The sequence below is a fragment of the Cnephaeus nilssonii genome (genome assembly GCF_951640355.1).
Source record: "Cnephaeus nilssonii genome assembly, chromosome: 23".
Classification (NCBI taxonomy): domain Eukaryota; kingdom Metazoa; phylum Chordata; class Mammalia; order Chiroptera; family Vespertilionidae; genus Cnephaeus; species Cnephaeus nilssonii.
Window position 1 is genome coordinate 7,010,987 of NC_137094.1, and position 20,542 is coordinate 7,031,528.

At 57.1% G+C, this 20,542-nt stretch overlaps 2 protein-coding genes across 4 annotated transcripts in view; one reads left to right on the plus strand and one right to left on the minus strand.

Annotated features, from left to right (window-relative positions):
• The window catches only part of AKT3 (AKT serine/threonine kinase 3), a 211,931-nt gene extending 198,248 nt beyond the window's left edge, over positions 1 to 13,683 (plus strand). For both annotated transcript variants that reach the window (XM_079763614.1, XM_079763615.1), the window contains 3 exons: positions 1,579 to 1,666; positions 3,856 to 3,958; positions 13,393 to 13,683. In XM_079763614.1, the coding sequence (XP_079619740.1) occupies positions 1,579 to 1,666; positions 3,856 to 3,958; positions 13,393 to 13,469 (268 nt within the window). In that variant the 3' untranslated portion in view covers positions 13,470 to 13,683. The remainder of the gene's footprint in view (positions 1 to 1,578; positions 1,667 to 3,855; positions 3,959 to 13,392) is intronic.
• Positions 13,684 to 15,466: 1,783 nt separating this feature from the next.
• The window catches only part of SDCCAG8 (SHH signaling and ciliogenesis regulator SDCCAG8), a 207,459-nt gene continuing 202,383 nt past the window's right edge, over positions 15,467 to 20,542 (minus strand). The window contains exons 18-19 of one of the 2 annotated variants that reach the window (XR_013813108.1): positions 17,729 to 18,710; positions 15,467 to 17,686 (exon numbers count right to left, since the gene is read on the minus strand). Coding sequence is in view for 1 of the 2 variants with exons in the window: in XM_079763610.1 (XP_079619736.1) it covers positions 18,681 to 18,710 (30 nt within the window). In the remaining variant the exon portion in view is untranslated. Of the gene's footprint in view, positions 18,711 to 20,542 lie in introns of both variants that reach the window. The other variant, XM_079763610.1, reaches the window with a different exon arrangement.

Below are 20,542 nucleotides of genomic sequence, written 5' to 3' on the forward strand. Positions count from 1 at the left end.
ACGCACGAGTTGCTTTTGAGATGATTAGCCTGTCTGGGGGGTTGGAGGCCTTGAGCTGGCTCAGAAGGAGTTGGGGTTTGCACGGGGGTTCCTGCGAGCAATGCACATGTAAAGAACAAGAGGTTCAGGGACTACTCACAGTGTAGAATGCGAGTTGGGTGACATGGGGCGACGAAGCTGACATGTTAGATTGGAAGGACCTTATGTTTCTTAGAAAATATTTGATCTTTATTCAGAAGAGGATGAGATGCCACGGAGTTATTAAAGGGCAATAACCCGGTTTGTGTTATGAGAAGGTGCCTCGGGCAGCTGTCCTGGGTGGATGAGTCCAGTGAGGGCCGGGGGCAGGGAGGCAGAGCAGGTGAGAGAGGGTTTGGAGGGTCCAGATAAAGGGGTCCTTCCTGCAGCAGTGGTCACGGGGCGAGAAGTAGAACTTTGTGATGATGACAGAGAGACTCGAGGACGTGGAGGAAGTCAGGGACCCGCGGCTCTCCAGCCTGGGCGGCTGGTCAGGAGAACGGACTAGTATGAAGAGATGACGTACAGGCAAAGAGAAAATGGATTCTTCCAAGTCCCGCCTTCCTTATGCCTGATGATAACCAGGATTCATTAGGATGGCACAATTGGTTGTTTTCCTCAACCTGTTCGTTTGCTTCTGACCCAGTGGTGAGTGGAGTTGGCATGTGCCAGCTCAAAAGAGCCAGTTGTTAAATTTCAAGAATTGTGTGAGCTGGTTGTTCAATACAGTCATTACTAAAAGCCAAGTTATATAGCCCAGCCGGCGTGGCTCAGTGGTTTAGTGTCGACCTATAAAGCAGGAGGTCACGTGCTCGGGTTGCGGGCTCGATCCCTGGTGTGGGCCAAGCAGGAGGCAGCCCATAGATGATTCTTTCTCATCATCGATGTTTCTCTCTCAATCTTGCCCTTCCTCTCTGAAATCAATAAAAAAACATTAAAAACTAAGTTATATAAATTTACAAATTAATATTAATATCAAAGGTAATAAATACTCAAAACTCATCTCTCCGTAATAATTTTGTCACATTTTACTGTTAGCCCTGGTGGGAGTATTTACATCACCAGAATTGGCAAACACTCTAAGTCAGGGCTTGATTGATTGTTTTGTTCGTTATTTAGACTTGAGGCCTTCTAAAATGATTTTGGCTTATAGAATCAAAAGTGATAACAGCTACCATTTGCTATGCTAGTTACTTACTTATTTCTAATCCTTGTAATAACCCACCAGGCTGGGATTATTACCCCCATTCTACAGATAAGTAAACTGAGATTAAGCAAAGTTTTCATTGTCACACATCCCGTAAGTTCCGGAGCTGGCTGCCCGGTTCAGGTGTATCCCCAAAGCCCATGCTCTTTCCAGATACCATCCGGGCCTGAGGGGAGTTCCTGTTAATAGCATAATAGGGAAATGAGGTCTTACACCGAAAGGTTTTTATTTTTATGGCTATTCATCACAAGAGCCACTTACCACACAGAAAATTACATTTCACAAAAACTTGTGTTATGCATTGGCTTATGCAAATGTCTCATGCTCATTTAATTTTATTCCTGTCTGCATAGCCTTGGCGGAGGACCAGATGATTCAAAAGAAATTATGAGACACAGTTTCTTCTCTGGAGTAAACTGGCAAGATGTATATGATAAAAAGGTAGGTTATCTTCGTGCCACGGTGTCTGTCTATTTTGGCTAAAATGAATTTGCATCCAAAAAAAAATGTAAGTGAATCAAATTTAATAATAGCATGGTATTTTTCATTTTTAACCTATCATTTAATTGAATATTGAACTTCTTAGCACACAGTCTTATTGATAATTTTGACTCCCAAAACACATCTTGAAATTCTACTCAGTATGGTGAAACAGTTGATTTTTCTTCAGCAATTCTCTTCTTTCCTTCCTTGGAGATTCAAGTTTCTTTCTGATATTATTCCCCTTTAGCCAAAAAATTTCCATGATCATTTTTTTAAAAATAATTTTTATTGATTTTAGAGAGGAAGGGAGAGAGAGAGAGAAACATCAATGATGAGAGCAAATCATCGATCAGCTGCCTCCTTCACGCCCCACACTGGGGATTGAGCCCCCATCCCGGGCATGTGCCCCGACTGGGAATCAAACCGTGACCTCATGGTTCATAGGTCGATGCTCAACCATTGAGCCACGCTGGCCGGGCTCCATGATCACTTCTTATAGTCCACGTCGGTTGGAGAGGAACTTGTTTTCTTTTATATAATGATGTCTTTATTTTGGCTTCATTCTTCAAGGATATTATCACCGAGTATAAAATTGTGAGTTGATAGTTTAGTGAATGCATATTCAGTTATTTGTTCCCTTGTAAATTATGTGTTATATTTCACTTGCTGCTTTCAAGATATTTTTGTTTGTGTGGGCCTTAGAATATGCCAGTTTGACTAGTCCGAACTACATTTCCCAGAATTCCCTTTTGCTAACGAGATTCTTGTGGCAAATTCCAAAACAGAAGTGAAGCAGCAGCCCTTTGTAGCTCCTCATGCTGTTGCTTGTCTATCAGCTCACCTCGTTGGCCTGAGAGGCGGTCAGGCCTCAGGGCTCCATCTCCCCGGATCCTCTCTTAGTTTTGCCCTCTCCTGGGCCAGGGTGTGAGTTCAGCTCCAGGACAAAGGCCCTCCTCCCGGGGGGATATCCACACTGTGAAAGTCAGAGCCGGTAAGAAATGGCTTGGGTTTTCGTCTGTCCTCGTGGACTCCAGCCCTTGCTCTTTTGGGTTCCACTTTGTTCTCCTGCTTTACATGCATCTTCTCGTCCCACCGTCCTGTCCAGTGGTTGCCAGGCTCTGGCATTCAACGTGAAGACGGCAGCCTTACAGAGAGTGCATGTACAGCTCCTACAGTTGAGTAAATTCAGATCCCCATAATCCATTCACACTGGTGAGCGCACACACACACACACACACACACACACAGTACTGCTTCCTACCTACTAACAAAAGTCAAAATACATTACACAGAAACTAATAAAACTACCAGGAAAAATAGACAAGTCTACAGTTAGAGTTGGACATTTCAATACCAATCTCAATTAATTGGAGTAGAGAGGAAACCATTAGTTTATAGAAGACTTTAGCAGTACTATCTACCAACTTAATCTAATTGACATTTATAGAACCCTACTCAACAACAGAAGTATGCTTATTCTTTTCAGAGTTACTGTATTTTCCGGCGTATAAGACGACTGGGCGTATAGAAGATTTTCCTGGGTTAAAAAGTCATCTTATACGCCGGAAAATACGGTATGTAGAACACCTAGCATGAGATAACATATTTTAGGCAAAGCAACCCAAACTTTTTAAAACTTTTAAAAATTACATATTTTTATTGATTTCAGAGAGGAAGGGAGGGAGAGGGAGAGAGATGGAAACATCAGGGATGAGAGAGAATCATTGATCGGCTGCCTCCTGCAGGCCCCTCCCTGGGGATTGAACCCACAAACCAGGCATGTGCCCTGACTGGGAATCGAACCATGACCTCCCGGTTCACAGGTCAGTGCTCAACCACTGAGCCATGCTGGCTAGGCAACCCTGTCATTTTTAAAAGATTCAAATAATTTAAGTCATGTGCTCTTTGGATGAAAGAGAATTGACTTACAAATCAAAACAGAAAGATATATGGAAAATCCCCAAGTATTTGGAAACTTAATACAAGTTTAAATAATTCATGGGTTACAGAAGAAACCAAAAAGGAAATGTGGCTCAGCATCGAGTCCCTTGCACTCACGAGTTCGTTACCTGCTCTTCGGTTGTATCCTAAAATTAATTTCCGTACATTGAAATCTGTTCACCGGTACTTTTTCTTTTTTTGTACAGCTTGTACCTCCTTTTAAGCCACAAGTAACATCTGAGACAGATACCAGATATTTTGATGAAGAATTTACAGCTCAGACTATTACAATAACACCACCTGAAAAATGTAAGTAAATCTTGAAGGCGATTCATAACACTCTGATATAACAGAAGAAAACAGGTTGTTTTTTTATTAGATACTAGAGTAGAGGCCCGGTGCATGACATTTGTGCACTCGGGGGTGGAGGGTGGGGAGGAGTTTGCGGGGAGGGGGTCCCTCATCCTGGCCTGCACGCTCTCGCAGTCCAAAACCCCTTGAGGGATGTCCACCTGGTGGCGTAGGCCCTCTCCCCACATGGATGTAAGCTGGCGGGCGGACATCCCGGAGGGGTCCTTAGTGCTGCCGTGGAGACGGGAGAGACTCCCGCTACCGCTGCTGCGCTCGGCAGCCGTGAGCCTGGCTTCTGGCTGAGCGGCACTCCCCCTGAGGGAGTGCACTGACCACCAGGGGGAAGCTCCTGCATTGAGCATCTGCCCTCTGGTGGTCAGTGCACGTCATAGCGACCGGTGGTTCCGACGTTTGGTCGATTTGCATATTAGCCTTTTATTATAGAGGATTTTCAAGATCAAATTCCAGCGACATTCCATTTAAGAATGGGATTTGTTCCCAGGGTGGAAAAAGGAAGTCAGGTAGCTGAGGGGAAAGTGTTTCCATGTAGGGAAGACTACAGAGCGGGAAGTGTGAACTGAGAGTCACAGGCTGCATTACAGACCAGTGAGCCCCTCCTTACTGCTCTCCAGTAGCGTCTTCTGACATCACCTGGGAGGAATCTGACGTAGAGACGTCCCTTGTTCCCCTTTGCGGACTTCCTGCAGAAAGGTCCCGATTCTGCTCTCCCACTTACTAGTTCCAAACTGCACTTTCTGTTGAATTGTTCTGTTTTTACTGCGCTTTGTCTTGAGCAAGAGTATCTGTGAAGACGTAATCTAGTTGGCTAGTAGTGTTTGGTGCCCAGAAATGACATTACACGCCTGTTAAAACTGCGTTCGTGTCTCCCTGGAGCCATCCCACGTCCCTGAGCGTGACCCACACTTGGGTGAGGGCCTCAAGTCAGCGGGGCTCATGAAAGCAGAGGTGACCACATGGAACTCACGGGCACTCTCACGTGTGACGCTGGCCTGTGTCTGTCATATCAACTGAGTCTCAGGATCAGGGCCCGTGTTTCCCATGTCAGGGACAGGTCCCGTGTCTCCCAGGTCAGGGACAGGTCCCGTGTTTCCCAGGTCAGGGACAGGGCCCGTGTTTCCCATGTCAGGGACAGGTCCCGTGTTTCCCAGGTCAGGGACAGGTCCCGTGTTTCCCAGGTCAGGGACAGGGCCCGTGTTTCCCATGTCAGGGACAGGTCCCGTGTTTCCCAGGTCAGGGACAGATCCCGTGTTTCCCAGGTCAGGGACAGGTCCCATGTTTCCCAGGTCAGGGACAGGTCCCGTGTTTCCCAGGTCAGGGACAGGTCCCGTGTTTCCCAGGTCAGGGACAGGTCCCGTGTTTCCCATGTCAGGGACAGGTCCCGTGTTTCCCATGTCAGGGACAGGTCCCGTGTTTCCCAGGTCAGGGACAGGTCCCGTGTTTCCCATGTCAGGGACAGGGCCCGTGTTTCCCAGGTCAGGATCAGGGCCCGTGTTTCCCAGGTCAGGGACAGGTCCCGTGTTTCCCAGGTCAGGGACAGGTCCCGTGTTTCCCATGTCAGGGACAGGTCCCGTGTTTCCCAGGTCAGGGACAGGTCCCGTGTTTCCCAGGTCAGGGACAGGTCCCGTGTTTCCCAGGTCAGGATCAGGGCCCGTGTTTCCCAGGTCAGGGACAGGTCCCGTGTTTCCCAGGTCAGGGACAGATCCCGTGTTTCCCAGGTCAGGGACAGATCCCGTGTTTCCCAGGTCAGGGACAGGTCCCGTGTTTCCCATGTCAGGGACAGGTCCCGTGTTTCCATGTCAGGGACAGGTCCCATGTTTCCATGTCAGGGACAGGTCCCGTGTTTCCCATGTCAGGGACAGGTCCCGTGTTTCCCAGGTCAGGGACAGGTCCCGTGTTTCCCAGGTCAGGGACAGGTCCCCGTGTTTCCCAGGTCAGGGACAGGTCCCGTGTTTCCCAGGTCAGGGACAGGTCCCCGTGTTTCCCAGGTCAGGGACAGGTCCGGGGCAGACTTCTAAGGCCCACAGCTGTGGCTCACACCGTCAGTGTTTCTCCTGCCCTTTTCCTTTGCCCCCTCTGTGTGTCTCGTTGTCTCCCGTTCCGTTGGGAGAGGCAGAGCAGGTGATGAGCGAAGGTCCCGCGGCCGTGAGCGGGAAGGCTGATGCCAAGGGCGGTGCCCGCGGTGGCCGCGGACAGTCATTCGGCCGGAGCTCTGTGCCCGGCCCGACAGCAGGGAGCCGTGCACCCGCGGAATGAGCACCTCGGTCCTGCGAGCTCAGGCGTGCGCGAAGTGAGGAACCTTTTTATTGTGAAACGGAAGAAACAGAAACCCAGAGGCCCCAGCCATGGGGCTCCGCAGCGTGGCCGCCCGCTGAGCTGTGGCCTCGCCCGCGGAGGAGCCGCTCATGGGCTCACCGTGGCCGCAGCGGTCGCTCTGTCTCCTGTGCCCTCGCAGCCTCCTAGACTCTCCCGGGAGAAGCAGCGTTAGGAGGCCCGGGGGGGGGTGGGGGGCACAGCTGAGGACTGTGCGTGGGAGCGGAGGGCACAGCCTTGGCGTGTTTGCCGTCCCGCACGAATGGGCTGGAATAGCTGTCGGGAACGCCGGCAGCACCAGCCAGGTCCGCTCCTCCAGCGCCTGCGGGGCCTCCCCGTTTGGATCCGCCCTCAGTGTCATCAGAGCACATCACCCCTCCATGGCTCCGTCCCCGCCACTCCACACTGCGCTCGCTGCTCACACAGCCCAGGCTCATCCGTGCCTCCGCCTCATCCTGTCCCATCTCCCACGGCCCTGTGTCCCCCACACCTTGAGCAAGCCACGCCTGCCCACACCTGGGATGGGGTGCTCCCTGCCTGGGTGCTCCCTGCCCGGGGTGCTCCCCACCTGGGGTGCTCTCTGCCCGGGGTGTTCTGCCCGGGGTGTTCCCCACCTGGGGTGCTCTCTGCCCGGGGTGCTCTCTGCCCGGGGTGCTCTGCCCGGGGTGCTCCCTGCCTGGGGTGCTCTCTGCCCGGGGTGCTCTCTGCCCGGGGTGCTCTCTGCCCGGGGTGCTCTCTGCCCGGGGTGCTCCCTGCCCGGGGTGCTCTCTGCCCGGGGTGCGCTCTGCCCGGGGTGCTCTCTGCCCGGGGTGCTCCCTGCCCGGGGTGCTCCCTGCCCGGGGTGTTCCCTGCCCGGGGTGCTCCCTGCCCGGGGTGCTCTGCCCGGGGTTCTCTCTGCCTGGGGTGCTCCCTGCCCGGGGTGCTCCCTGCCCGGGGTGCTCTCTGCCCGGGGTGCTCCCTGCCCGGGGTGCTCCCTGCCCGGGGTGCTCTCTGCCCGGGGTGCTCTCTGCCCGGGGTGCTCTCCGCCCGGGGTGCTCCCCGCCCGGGGTGCTCTCTGCCCGGGGTGCTCTCTGCCCGGGGTGCTCTGCCCGGGGTGCTCTCTGCCCGGGGTGCTCTCCGCCTGGGGTGCTCTCCGCCCGGGGTGCTCCCCGCCCGGGGTGCTCTCCGCCCGGGGTGCTCCCCGCCCGGGGTGCTCTTTGCCCGGGGTGTTCCCTGCCCGGGGTGCTCTCTGCCCGGGGTGCTCTCTGCCCGGGGTGCTCTCTGCCCGGGGTGCTCTCTGCCCGGGGTGCTCCCTGCCCGGGGTGTTCCCTGCCCGGGGTGCTCTCTGCCCGGGGTGCTCTCTGCCCGGGTGCTCTGCCCGGGGTGCTCTCTGCCCGGGGTGCTCTGCCCGGGGTGCTCCCTGCCCGGGGTGCTCTCCGCCCTGGGTGCTCTGCCCGGGGTGCTCTCTGCCCGGGGTGCTCTGCCCGGGGTGCTCCCTGCCTGGGGTGCTCTCTGCCCGGGGTGCTCTCTGCCCGGGTGCTCTGCCCGGGGTGCTCTCTGCCCGGGGTGCTCTGCCCGGGGTGCTCCCTGCCTGGGGTCCTCCCTGCCTGGGGTGCTCTCGCCTGGGGTGCTCCCTGCCCGGGGTGCTCTGCCTGGGGTGCTCTCTGCCCAGGGTGCTCCCTGCCCGGGGTGCTCTCGCCCGGGGTGCTCTCGCCCGGGGTGCTCCCTGCCTGGGGTGCTCCCTGCCTGGGGTGCTCTCCGCCTGGGGTGCTCCCTGCCCGGGGTGTTCCCCACCTGGGGTGCTCTCTGCCTGGGGTGCTCCCTGCCCGGGGTGCTCTCCGCCCAGGGTGCTCCCTGCCTGGGGTGCTCTCGCCTGAGGTGCTCCCTGCCCGGGGTGCTCCCTGCCCGGTGCTCTGCCTGGGGTGCTCTTGCCCAGGGTGCTCCCTGCCTGGGGTGCTCTCTGCCCGGGGTGTTCCCTGCCCGGGGTGCTCTCCCCCCGGGTGCTCTGCCTGGACATTTGCAGGAGCTGCTCCTGCTTGCTTGCAGTTCAGCCTGGCGCCACTTCCTCAGGGAGGTTCTGGGACCTTCCAGGCTGGAGGGCGCTGTGCAGACCCCTTCCCCCGGGCTGGGCCGCTGGGGGCTCCTCTCTGTGCTGTGTTCCCCCAGCTGAAGGCAGGGCTCTCAGGGGAGGGTGTGGGTTCACCTCTCCCGCCCTCAGCCAGGTGCCTGCAGGGGAGCATTCAGTGGCTCCTCAGTGAATGAATAACCAAGTGTGGGGGATGGGGGCGGCCTTCCTGTCGGGGCGGGGCAGGCCCAGGTCCTCGCAGAGGGTGCGGTGCCCGGCGGTGCCCAGTCTGGGTCTGCCTCCCAGGTGGCGCCACAGTGGCAGTGGCATTGGGAGTGAGGTCCGAGCGTGGCTCGGCCTCCGCCTCAGCGAGACGGCTTCCTTGTTGAACGAGCTCTTGCGCTGGGACTCTTTCCAGCTGCACATGTTACGTCGGAAGTGATAGAAATGGGGGCCCTGTGGATGCGAAGCCAGGAGTATGGCTTTCCCTTCAGAAAGTTCCAGGTAGAAGCCCCGCCCCGTGGGGGGGGGGCGGTGAAGGGGGCGTGCTGGCTCAGCCCTCTCGGGGCCTGGCCCGGCCACTCCCGGGTCCTGGGAGGCGGCATCGGACCCGTGGCCTGAGGAAAGACCCTGGTGTGCCACGCGCGTGAATAACCGGATTCTAACTGCACTCAGGCACCAGGCTGGCCCATCTCCATCCGCTCCATGAAGGGTGCGGCAGGCCATACAGTACACACCGGGACAAAGGGGGCCGGAGCCGGGGCCGGGGAGGGACCCCCGAATCCAGTGCTGGGGATTGTGGGACGGAAGACCACGCCGCCCTGGCCGGGAGGCAGTGGGTTAGAGCGCGTCACACCGTGCCCAGGCTTCGGGTTGGATCCCGGTCAGGGCACACACCAGAATCACCGATGAGTGCATGGATGAGTGGCACACCACACCAGTGTCAGTCTCTCTCTCCCTCTCTCCCCCTCCCCCTCCTCCTCCTCCTCTCCCACCTCCTCCTCCCCCTTCCTCTCTCTCTAAAAAAAAGGATAAGAAGGCCGCAGCCGATCTCTTTGGTTACGAAGAAGTTAAAAGCTCCATGACCTGTGCCTCCTTAGCCCTCAGTCCTGTTTCAGGATGGACTCGAGGGCACAGCCCTGCCCACCCCGAGCCGCTCTCCGCCTTGTCCCTGACCCACACTCGTGCTGGTCCTCGGGGCGAGAAGGTCCCTCATCGGCACCTCGTTGCTCCCTTTGCAGAACGGCTGAAACGTAAGAAGGGGTTTTAGGCCGGCACAGTTTCTGGAACAGTCTGAGCCAGAGTCTCACTGGATCGATGGCTACAAGAGAGCTGGTGTTGCAGGAGGATGCGCGTCCTGGCCGTCACCTTTATCCCTCATGCAGCTCTGCTCTTGAAAGACGCGTCCTTGTAGACGTGGGCTGTGCTGAACAAGCCCGTCACACGGTGTCTTTCAGAGGTGATCAGAGAGAGGCAGGGACGGATGGCAGTCCCTTCCAAGGCAGCTATCGATCCACCTAGAGTTGTAGGCCTGGCAAGGCTGGGTCTGGGCATCCGAGGTGGGGGTGGCCTTGCCCGGGTACTGGCCGAGGCCCAAACACCGGAGGCCAGCAGCATCCTCTGTGCCCACCGGGGCTCACCCCTCGAGGGGGATCCCGAACTTGCTGTCGTATTTCCGACCCAGGTGGAGAGAGGAAAGTCAGGAAGCGGCTCTGCAGAGCGGGCTGAGGCCAGCGGGCTCCCGCGGCCGTCCCGTGCGTGCGGCTCGGCTCAGCGCGGCCCCCGGGCAGGAGGCCACAGGGTGCACCCCTCCGCGGGACTGGCCTCAGTGGTCGCGAACCGCACCCCTGGGTTCCTCCAGGGCGGGCAGTGCCGTGGTTGATGGCCCCAGGGCTCCTAGTTTTCTCTGCAGACAGATCAGAGGCCAGAGAGTCAGGAACCCTGAGCTGTGACCACATTGGACACAGTCCTCCTCCCTGCCCCGGAGCAGAGGGGCTGGAGGAGCACCCTCCTGCGGCTAGCCTAGCTGGGCCTTGGCCCCCCCTCGCCACCTTGCCTCATAAAACAGGGGGGGGTGTTTTCTGGGAACAAATCAGCAGTTAGCAAGGCAACATGTTCCTTTCGTGCACACAGCTGCTCGCCCACGCCGCTCGCCCTGCCAGGTGTTAGTTAGGGGAGCAGACTGGAGGGTGCTGCTGGCGTTCACGCACTCCTGGTCTCTGCCCTTGTGCAGGAGGAGGTTTGGTGACCCAGGAGCTTCCACTGCCCGTAATGGCATCTGTGGAAGGTTCGAGAAGAGGGGCCACAGGAGGCTGGGGTGCAGGCGGGTGTGGGCTGAGCCTCTGGCTTCTTCCTCCAGATGTGTGTGGTTCGGGGTCCTTTCAGCCTCCTTCCTGCTCACCATCACATTGCTCCCTGGGACCCTCCGAGCAGAGGGGGAACGGATTGCTAGCCGCCGACGGGGCGTACGGTGTGTGGCCTGCAGGTCGCCGCTTGCTCCTGGCCCCCTCCACCCCCACCCACCTGCCTGTGCAGCGCGAGGACCGGGGACCCCCAGACCTCCAGGCCCACGGCCTCGCTCTCCCAGGCCTGCAAGGTCAGAGGGACGTCTCGGGCTTTAAGGAAGAGGGAGGCGAGGGGCCTCCGTGGTTATCCCCAAGGTTTGGGTTTCTGTACCCTCAGAAATGGGTTTAATTCATTTCCTGGGCAGAGACACGCCCAGCAGAACAAAGCTGTTCATGGGAAAACGGATTCTGACACGTGATTGGCACCTGTCCGAGTCGGAGCGTTAGGTTCCCGCGGCCTCTTCTCTGGGGAGTTTGACATGTTGTGACTCCACGTCAGAGACCGTCCGCAGCTCCTGCGCCCGGTGGAGCTGAAAGTCCCGCGGACGGCAGAGCCTCTGGAAGGCGCCGTGTGCTTGGTGCCCGAGCAGTGTTAGAAGCTGGAGGCAGAGATGGCCGTCAAGCACGGGGTCACCCCAAAATGCGTGGCCAAAGGGAGAGGCCCCGAGTGGGCCGCTTGCAGGGAGCAGGACCAGGGGCGCTGCCTCATGGACTGGGTCCCCACCCGGTACGGGGGTGTCTCTAGTGCAGTCGAGGCCACACGTTGGTTAGTGCCTTGATCCCGTTTCTAGATGTTCTGTATTCGGAGTAGAAGGGCCCTGGATGGCGTGCTCAGTGGATAGCGCATCGGCCTGCGGACTGAAGGGTCCCGGGTTCGATTCCGGTCAAGGGCACGTGCTCAGTTGCAGGCTCCAGGCCCTGGTCCCGGGCCTGCCAGAGGCAACCAATCGATGTGTCTCTCTCACATCGTGTTTCTCTCTGTCTCTCCCTCTCCCTTCCACTCTCTCTGAAAATCAATGGAAAAATATCCTTGGGTGAGGATTTTAAAAAAAGAGAGAGAGAGTAGAAGGCAGAAAAGAGGAGCAGGGCAAAAGAGCAGAAAGCGTATCTTCAGTGCCCACCGCCCGTGGAGTCTGGCCGTGTCCTCTCTCCCGTCCCGCGCGGGCGCCCCGGAGAGGCTGGGGGCGGGCGGAACGGGTCCTGTGCTTGTGCATTGGAGGCAATGGAGTGGTTTTGCTGGAAGAAAAGCAGGTTGGGTGTTTGAGGGATTCCTCACTTCTTTCACTGCAGTTCAGGGTGCGATCCAATGGGGGAGACTTCCTGGGGGGCCTCCCCTCAGGCAGGGAGCCCGGGGGTGGGGCCGGAGCAGAAGCGCAGGGAAAGTTGGGGTGAAGGCCAGCATCCTGACAGTGGGGTGTCCCTCCTCAGAACTGTGATGGGGAGATGGGTGATCATTTGAGATCGTGACGATCCTTCAAACACAGGGATTGTGAGACGCGAGGGAGGAGTGGCCCCGAAGCCAGAGCTGCCTGGCGCCCCCCTCTGTTCCCGGGAGTGGACTCTCGGACAGGAAACCACCGCCGGCCAGGGTGGGCCGCTGGGACTGCCGGGGGTTAGAGGGCATTTTCCTAAGGCAGCGAAGACGTATTTCACAGAGATTTTGTCCTCATTTTTCATATTTCTACCTGAGCGAGGTCCATCCTTAGTATTGAGCAGGAAGTTGCTACAACAAACGGAACTGGTTGGGTAGAATCTGGCTTTGGGAGAAGAGCTGCTGTCCTCTCACCCCTTGGTGCTAAGAATGAGAGCATCCCCAGCTTGCCCGCGCCAAGGGGTTCCTGACACACCGGGGTGATGTCTGCTCATCTGAGAAGGGAGGGGTTCGGACGGCAGGCACCAGTGCGGGCTGCGCCCTGGTCCTGGTGTGGCCTCTTTCCCTGTCTCTCTCTCTCCGTTCTCGTTTCACATTCGGTCCTAGGAAGACGGCGTGGCGCGTTAGGCAGGTGGCACATGTACAATAGACGTGAACTCTTCAGCACCTCCCAGGGGCTCAGCTGAAACGGAATGCTGACGCTGTATTCGCAGTCACAGCTAAAGCGCGTGCCGGAAGGAACTAGCGTCTCAGGAGTTGATCAGGAGTCTCAGGAGCCCATGGGGTGTTGGGAGGCCCTTCTATTGTAACTCTCGTTCCCTCAATAGCGTCTCAGGTTATTGAGTCTCAAAATGTGTGTGTCATGAAGGTGATGATTTGCTAGCATTATTTCCTCATAGATCACGTGTTTGAAAATGGGAGGCATTTGAAATAGGTTTACCTGCTGTGTGTTCTATGGACAAACCCAAGTGTCTAGTAGACGCTGTTGCCTCTGTTCACCTTCATTATCTTAGAAGTTAGGACTGTACGGACCAGAGATGGTGTTGCCAAAAGCAAGTGTCGCCTGGCCAGTGTGGCTCAGTGGTGGGGCGTGAACCAGGAGGTCACGGTTCAATTCCTGGTCAGGGCACATGCCTGGGTTGTGGGCTTGATCCCCAGTGTGGGGTGTGCAGGAGGCAGCCGATCCATGATTCTCTCATCATTGATGTTTCTCTCTCTCTCCCTTCCTCTCTGAAATGAATAAAAAAAAAAATTTTTTTTAAAAAAAGCGTAAGATTGAAATGGCTGTTTCTGCCCGCAGACGATGAGGACGGCATGGACAACGAGAGCCGGCCGCACTTCCCTCAGTTCTCCTACTCGGCGAGCGGCCGCGAGTAGGCCCCGTGCTGCTGCGTGGCTGTCGCCTGAGACTCACCCCGAGAACGGCTGCGGGACGTCGGACAGTCCCGGCTCCTCACACCGCAGGCGCCTCCGGACATCCCGACCGGCCCCGGCCTCGCCCTCGCCACCTCCACCCACCTGAGAACACACATATACGCAAATACACTCGACTTTTTGTTTTTTGCATGAAATTGTATCTCAGTCTAAGGTCTCATGCTGTTGCTGCTGCTGTCTTACTATTATAGCAACTTTCAGAGGTCGCCTCACCGCCCTGGGAAGTTATGAGTCCACGCCATCCATCCGCGCCCGGCTGTCACCTTCTTGTCTCTCAGTTGTGGTTCTGCCCCGGCAGCGGAGGGTAAATGAGATACACTGACACTAGGTACATTTTGTTTAAACGCTCTAGAAGCTAAATCAGAAACTAATTAGCCCAAGAAGATGTAGTGTGTAATTCAGAAGGAGCGATTGTGGAGGGGTGGCGGTGTGCGTGCGCCGGTTTCGGGAAAGCCCGGTTGCAGGGCAGAGCCTAAATAGCCGTCGGCCGCGGCCACCTGGCCGGCGCTCGTTGGGAAGATTTGCAAGGACCGCACGACGGGTGAGACGTGGCCTCTCTCGGTGCCTGCATCCACATTCCTGTTGGCTCCTGTAGAGGAAGCCTGGGGCTCCGCGTGGACGTCTCGACCTCCCAGGCAGTCATGGCCAAGGAACGTGGAAGGAAGGAAGCAGATGCACGGCTGAGTCAAGGTCATGCCAAGGTCGCCGGTAGGATCGGCACCCAGAGAGCCTTGCTTCCCTGGAGCTGGGAAACCGTTTTCCATTCCACCATTGATCGCCTCTGACGGCCGAAGAATGTAGACAGGTATAACGATCCTGCTTTTCACCAAAACGCGCACCCCGAGGGCAACGGGCGTTTGCCGTGTTTGTTTGCCTTTTCCGTTTCAGTTCTGCGTGAGTTGGCTTCTCCTCGGATGTTAGAACTTCGAATGTCCTTTTGTGACTTTGTTTCTCTCGCAGTAGTATTTATTTTTTAGTGACGAGAATTGTATGTCGCGTTAGCAAATGCAGCTCCAACTTAACACAGAGCAGACAGACGTACCGCCGTTTCTTCTGACCCGTGTGCAAGGGATGTACCCGCCGACAGCACTCCGCGCCTTCTCTCCTTGGTGAGACGATGTTGACGAGGCTCCGAAACGGAACTGGTTGGTGAGAATCTGGCTTTGGGAGAAGAGCTGCTGACCTCTAACCCCTTGGTGCTAAGAATGAGAACATCCCCAGCTTGCCCGCGCCAAGGGGTTCCTGACACACACCGGGGTGATGTCTGCTCATCTGAGAAGGGAGGTGTTCGGACGGCCAGGCCACCAAGGCGAAGACAAACACGGAGACCGGAGTGACGATAAATAAACCTGCTCGGCCGAATGAACACAGCGCGAGTCCTGGCGAAGGAGGCAGGTAACGCTGAGGCCTGGTGTGTTTATTCTGATCCTGGTACATCTATCACCGAACTAAGCCATCAGGGAAACACAACACACAAAAGGGACGCCTCCGACCGTCCTCTCTCTGTATATACTCCTGTCCCCACGCGCCACCGCTCCCACCGGCGGGGCGGTATGCAAACCTCATCTTCCTCCTCCATTGATGACGATCTTCAGACTAAACCCTTTGGTGCTAGGAGCTGACGATTTCCAAAGCAGCCGACGAGACCCGGGGCGGGGCCCCCCGGGGCGATCACGGAGAGGATTTCAGTCCAGCTCTCTGAGCGCTCCCACGTGGAAGAAAGACCACAGTGTGACGTAGGCTGGTGACCGCGGGGGGGGGGGGGGGGGAGCAGGCGATGCTGAGCAGGATGCCTCATACTCACACGCAGCTGTCTTAGCCGCGGCGCCGGGAGCGTGGGCTCGCGGACAGGAAACCACTGCCGGCGAGGGTGGGCCGCTGGGACTGCCGGGGGTTAAAGGGCATTTTCCTAAGGCAGCTAAGACGTATTTCACAGAGATTTTATCCTCATTTTTCATATTTCTACCTGAGCGAGGTCCATCCTTAGTATTGAGCAGGAAGTTGCAGTCATTGGTAGTTCACTCTTACTTACACATATCGCTCAACTTTTTTTTTTTTTTTTCCCACTTGGAATTACGTTGAATGTTTCACATGGACAAGAAGGTAGACTAGAAGGTCTGTCTTGTAAGTGGTCTTGCATTCATTTGATTAAAAGAAACAACAGGTGAGAGGAGGGGGGGAGAGCTGGGACTGGCTGCTCACGCCTGGGCTCCCTTGGTGGGAGGGAGGACTCCACACACTAAGCACATTGGTAGCTTTCTTTTTGTTTGTTTTTTTCCCAAACGTGAAGGTGATTCCCATGACCTTGGCCAAGGACGCGACCTAGAGATTCATGGCAGCGTTGACAGTGCCCAGGCTGGCCACTCCTCACCGCCGGCCCAGTCCCGCCGGTGCTCGGGCCCCGTCACTGACCCCCCAGGACTCCCTAGGGTCCCCCCGGGTGTTTCCTTGGCCTCGATCCTGAGAATCACCCTTCCCCGGGCTCCCAGATGTCGGCCAGCTGGCCCGGAGGCAGGGCGGAAAGGCGGGCGTGCGCACAGGGCTTCTCGGGCCGCCCGGGTCCGTGGTTTGGATTCCGCCCGCGGCCGGGCCTGAGCCCTCGAGTCGTTCTCAGCGCAGGTGAAACAGTGTGGGCGCCACCTTGAACTTACGCTCGTGACCTCTGCCCCCTCGGAGGACCTCGGCCGCTGCCGCCGCGTGGAGGTGGGCAGGGTGGCTCACAGCTTTGCTTCCTACGCGATTGCACGCACCGTTCAGTATCGTTTCCCACCTCCCATCCCCATCGGGGTTCTGGCTTCTTCAAGCTGACTGTTCTCGCGGGGGCCCCCTGCTTCTCCGGGGGACGGAGCAAGGGCCCCCCTTTCCTAACTGCAGGGTCTCCACACACCTCAGTGTCCACACTTTGCTGCTACTGTTTGTACCGTCTCCGGTAGAATCTCCTCATCTTGCTCCTGGGAGTGCATTACAGGCGAGCATGAACTGTAAAGTATTTATTTAAATAAAAAGAAAACCTCTAAATTGGTCATTGAGTTACCTCCCCGTAGCTTTAGAGTTTGTGACATTTCTTGACCTTGCTAGTTCTTTCATTAGATCCGCGCAAGATCTAGTCGCCCGGGTAAGGGTTTTAAGCAGACGCCAACTACGAACCCAAGGAACTGTGTCCCCGTGACTGTCGGTCACCCCAAAACTGTTTCTTCCCTCCAGTCCATGACCCACACGGATGTGAACTAACGACGAGGAACTGTTTTTGTACACTGTACATCCTTAGTATTTTTACACGTCTCGGCTAGGGGTGCCCGTGTCTCCCTTCGTACAGACAGCTGAAATAAAGCACTGTGTCAATCTGCTGTTGCTCTGTTTATTGTTGTTGGATGTGGTTCTGTGATCTCAGAAAACTGAATACTGGCCTTTTCTGGGGAGAAAAAAAAAAGGTTTTTAGGAGCTCCACCTGGTATCCACCGGCCTGGTGTACGATGTGGCAGGAAAACATGTAAATCTCGTGTCGCTCCAAACACACGTGGGCTCCGTTCATCCGTCTAGTGAAATGGCAGTCGTGCGGCTGTGCAGCCGTGGATGAAGCCGTGTCCCCAGGGGAGGCCTCCGTGACACCGGGCGGGACAGTCGCCCCGCGGTTTGAGACCCTCCCCACCTTCCCAGCAGGCGGTTTGGACCCAGGTTCTAAGCCGTGTAGCTCATCAGCGATGTCTTCCTGGCCACGTGTGGCTCAGCTTCCTTCGGGAGAACCTGTTTATAGAACATGAAACGTAGACGTGGGGGGTGGAGGGGCCGGTGGTCGGACCGCGGTCTGATTGACCCGGAGTCCTCTTCGATGGGGCCTTTTTCTGACGTTACCTCATAAACCCACTCCTGCAGGGCCTGGCTCTCTCCTGGGACTCGGCCAGATAGAGGAATGGCTTAGGGACAAAGTCAGTCAAGCCTGGACGGGGCCGCCACACGCCCAACTCCAGGGCATCCGCACGGATGCTCCTCTCTCCACACCGCGGGCTGACGGTCCGGGAGGCGGGAGTCAGGTGACCTCTGGTTTTCTCAAGGTGCTATTTTTAGACTCTTACGTCATTGACTCCCAGACCAGAGTTAGGGACAATGACCATATCTTACACCCCGGCCTTGATCTGGAGCGTGGTGGGTGAGCCCGAAACCTCCTGACTCCGAACAGAGGCTCTGCTCTTTGGGGCTGGAACCTTCTCATGCTGGAGAGGCTCACGTGGTCTTTGGGTGGGCGCCCCCCACCCACCACCTCCAAAGCCCCACACGGTGACTCTGAGAGGCCGGTCGGTGACGATAGCGGCGGGTCACTGGCCCCGAGGTCAGCCCGAGGGCGGGGACTTGCCCCGCGGCAGCTGTCGGGTTCCCTTGCCGTCCTCAAGGACAGCGCGGCATGCCAGTCCCGCCCGCTTTACCCCTTAAAGCATCGGGGCCTAACGGTGCAGCTGAGACACGAGTTGAGATTAAGCTGTTGATCTGTGTACAGAGACGGACTAGGACGCTGGGGAAGGCTGGGCGTTCCCAGGCCCCTCACACAGCATCTTGGAGAGGAACCCCGACCCCCCCCCCCCCACCCCCCGGCCGGAGAGGCCTGTCTGTCTGTGTTGGTTGCTAACAGTGTGGAGAGGAGGATGCTGAGGGCTTCCTGGCGTCTCCCGGCCGGGGGCGCAGGTCAGCAGGATGGAGGCGGAAGGCAGAGGGGAAGGATGCTCTGTGGATGGCGCAGAGGGACAGGGGCTTGGGTGGCAGGAAGAACGTGTGTCCTCGGTGCCCTGGGGCCTGGTTAAACTATGTGCCTTTTTGGTGTGTTCTGTTCATCACTACATGGTAGAACGTCAGCATTACAACTCGAGTCTTTCAGAAGTTCGTTTATTGAAATCCATATGTGTGACATACGTAGCATACAGATGAGCAGATTTCCAAGTGCAGTAACTCGAAGCCATTTCCAGAAACCCACGCCAGGAGGGTGCACCCGTCAGCGCCGGCGCCAGCCCGTCCATCCGCGGGGGCCGCCCGGAGGCGGTGAGGACGCAGCCCGCGGCCGGAGGCGGGGCCCCGGGAAGCCACAGTGCATTGTGGCACGTTCCGGGCAAACCAGATGAATGTAAATATTCTTTGTAAATCATTGATTTCACTGTTTCATCCAGGTCAGCAATCGGATTGTGGCATGCTGGGTAACTGGAAAAAAAAAAAAGAAAATAAAGAGTAAGTTTAAATAGATCCTGTTCTTCAATGTGGTTTGTCTTCTCACTGGCTGACTCTCCTGAGTATTTGGAGAAAATAATGTCTTATGCTAACAATGTAGAAAGTGTATGTAGCCAACGGGATGAAGAGTTTACAACTCACCTTCCCCACAGGTCAGAGCCCTTGTTGAATAAGAACATAAAGTGAACTCTTTCTTTAAAATGTTTATTTATTGATTGGAGAGAGAAACATCGATGTGTTGCTCCACTTGCTTATGCATCATTGGTGGATTTTGTATGTGCCCTGACCGGGGATCGAACCACAACCTCGGTGTATCGGGACGATGCTCTGACCAACTGAGCTACCCGGCCAGGGCCCATTTCTCTTTCTTCTTTATTTTTAAATTTATTTTCATTACTTCAGAGAGGAAGAGAGAAGGAGAGAGAGGTAGAAACATCAACGATGAGAGAATCATGGATCGGCTGCCTCCTGCACGCCCCACACTGGGGATTGAACCCGCAACCTGGGCATGTGCCCCGACCAGGAATCGAACCGTGACCTCCTGGTCCATAGGTCGATGCTCAGCCCCTGAGCCACACCGGCCGGGCAGGGCCCATTTTTTTGATGCTTTACATCTGCAGCACAGACGCCTGCATCTCAGGTGAGAGCTGTGTGATGATCAGTGGCCGGAGCACCGTCTCTTCCCCCGTCCACGGAAGGAGAAGCTGACTCGTGCCAGGATCTGGCTCCTGAAAACGGCTCCGAAGACGTTACGGCGAGCAAACCCAGGTGCAGGCCAAGTGTCCCTAAGGAACTGCCGGGGACCCCTCCAGGGTTTTGGCTGCAGACAACTTACGGTAACGTACGGAAAGGCCTTCCCCCGGAACCACCTCCCACGTGTGCAAGAGGGAGTCTGGTGCCCGGGTGTCTCCGTTGTGAGCAGGTGTCGATGCGTCAGCTGGTTGGGGAGGTCGGGCTGCGGAGTCACAGGTGAGAGACTGCACCCGCTGCCCGCCTCACGTCGGTGCAAACTGCGCGGGGAAGCCAACAGCCCCGGTCCCCAAACACGCCTCCAGGCCCCCTCTGTGCTGTGTGGGAGGCCTTGCCCTCCGGAGCGTAACGGCCCTGGGGCGAGGGGACTGGATGGGGGGCTCAGAGGACACCCCTCCCTCCCTCCCAGCCTTCACCCCTCAGATGAATCAGGAATGCGCTGTGGGCCCTGGGCCGGCCTGGTCTCTGTTTGCGGGGCCTCGGCCCTTCCCCGCAGGTGCCCTGGGCCGGCAGCGGGGCGGCACCTGTGAGCTGCCTGCTGATTGCTTGTTGGGGCTTCCCACCAGGGCCATGCTTACAGCGAGGTCAGAATTCACGCAGGAGAAACCCCTGGAAACCTGTCCGCTGACGTTTTTCTTTTTCCTTTTCTTGTTTTTATTGTTGCCATTTGGTCCCATGCGTGGGAGAGGCCTCAGGTGGCTTAAAGGATGGCTGTGGATGCGGGGAGAGGCTCAGGCAAAGCCAGAGACGGGTGCTGAGGGCCTCAAAGGCCTCTGGGCTCCGGGCTGGGCCTTGGGAGTTCAGGTGGGGCCCATCTCCCCGATGAGCCTCCCCTCCTCGCCCGGAGGCGGCTCCGCAGGAAGTCCCGGGGCGGGTCTGCGGGCAGAACCGGGGCTGCGGCTCCCAAGGGCCGGGGTCAGCCCCTCTCCGGGCCCCGCGGCCTCCAGGGCGCCCTGAGGGTCCCCCTCCTGCCGGGGAGGCCCCTGTCCTGGGAGGAGGCGGCCAGGCACCGGGTTCGCCTCTGAGATGCTCAGCGCCCTGGGCTGCTCCCCCAG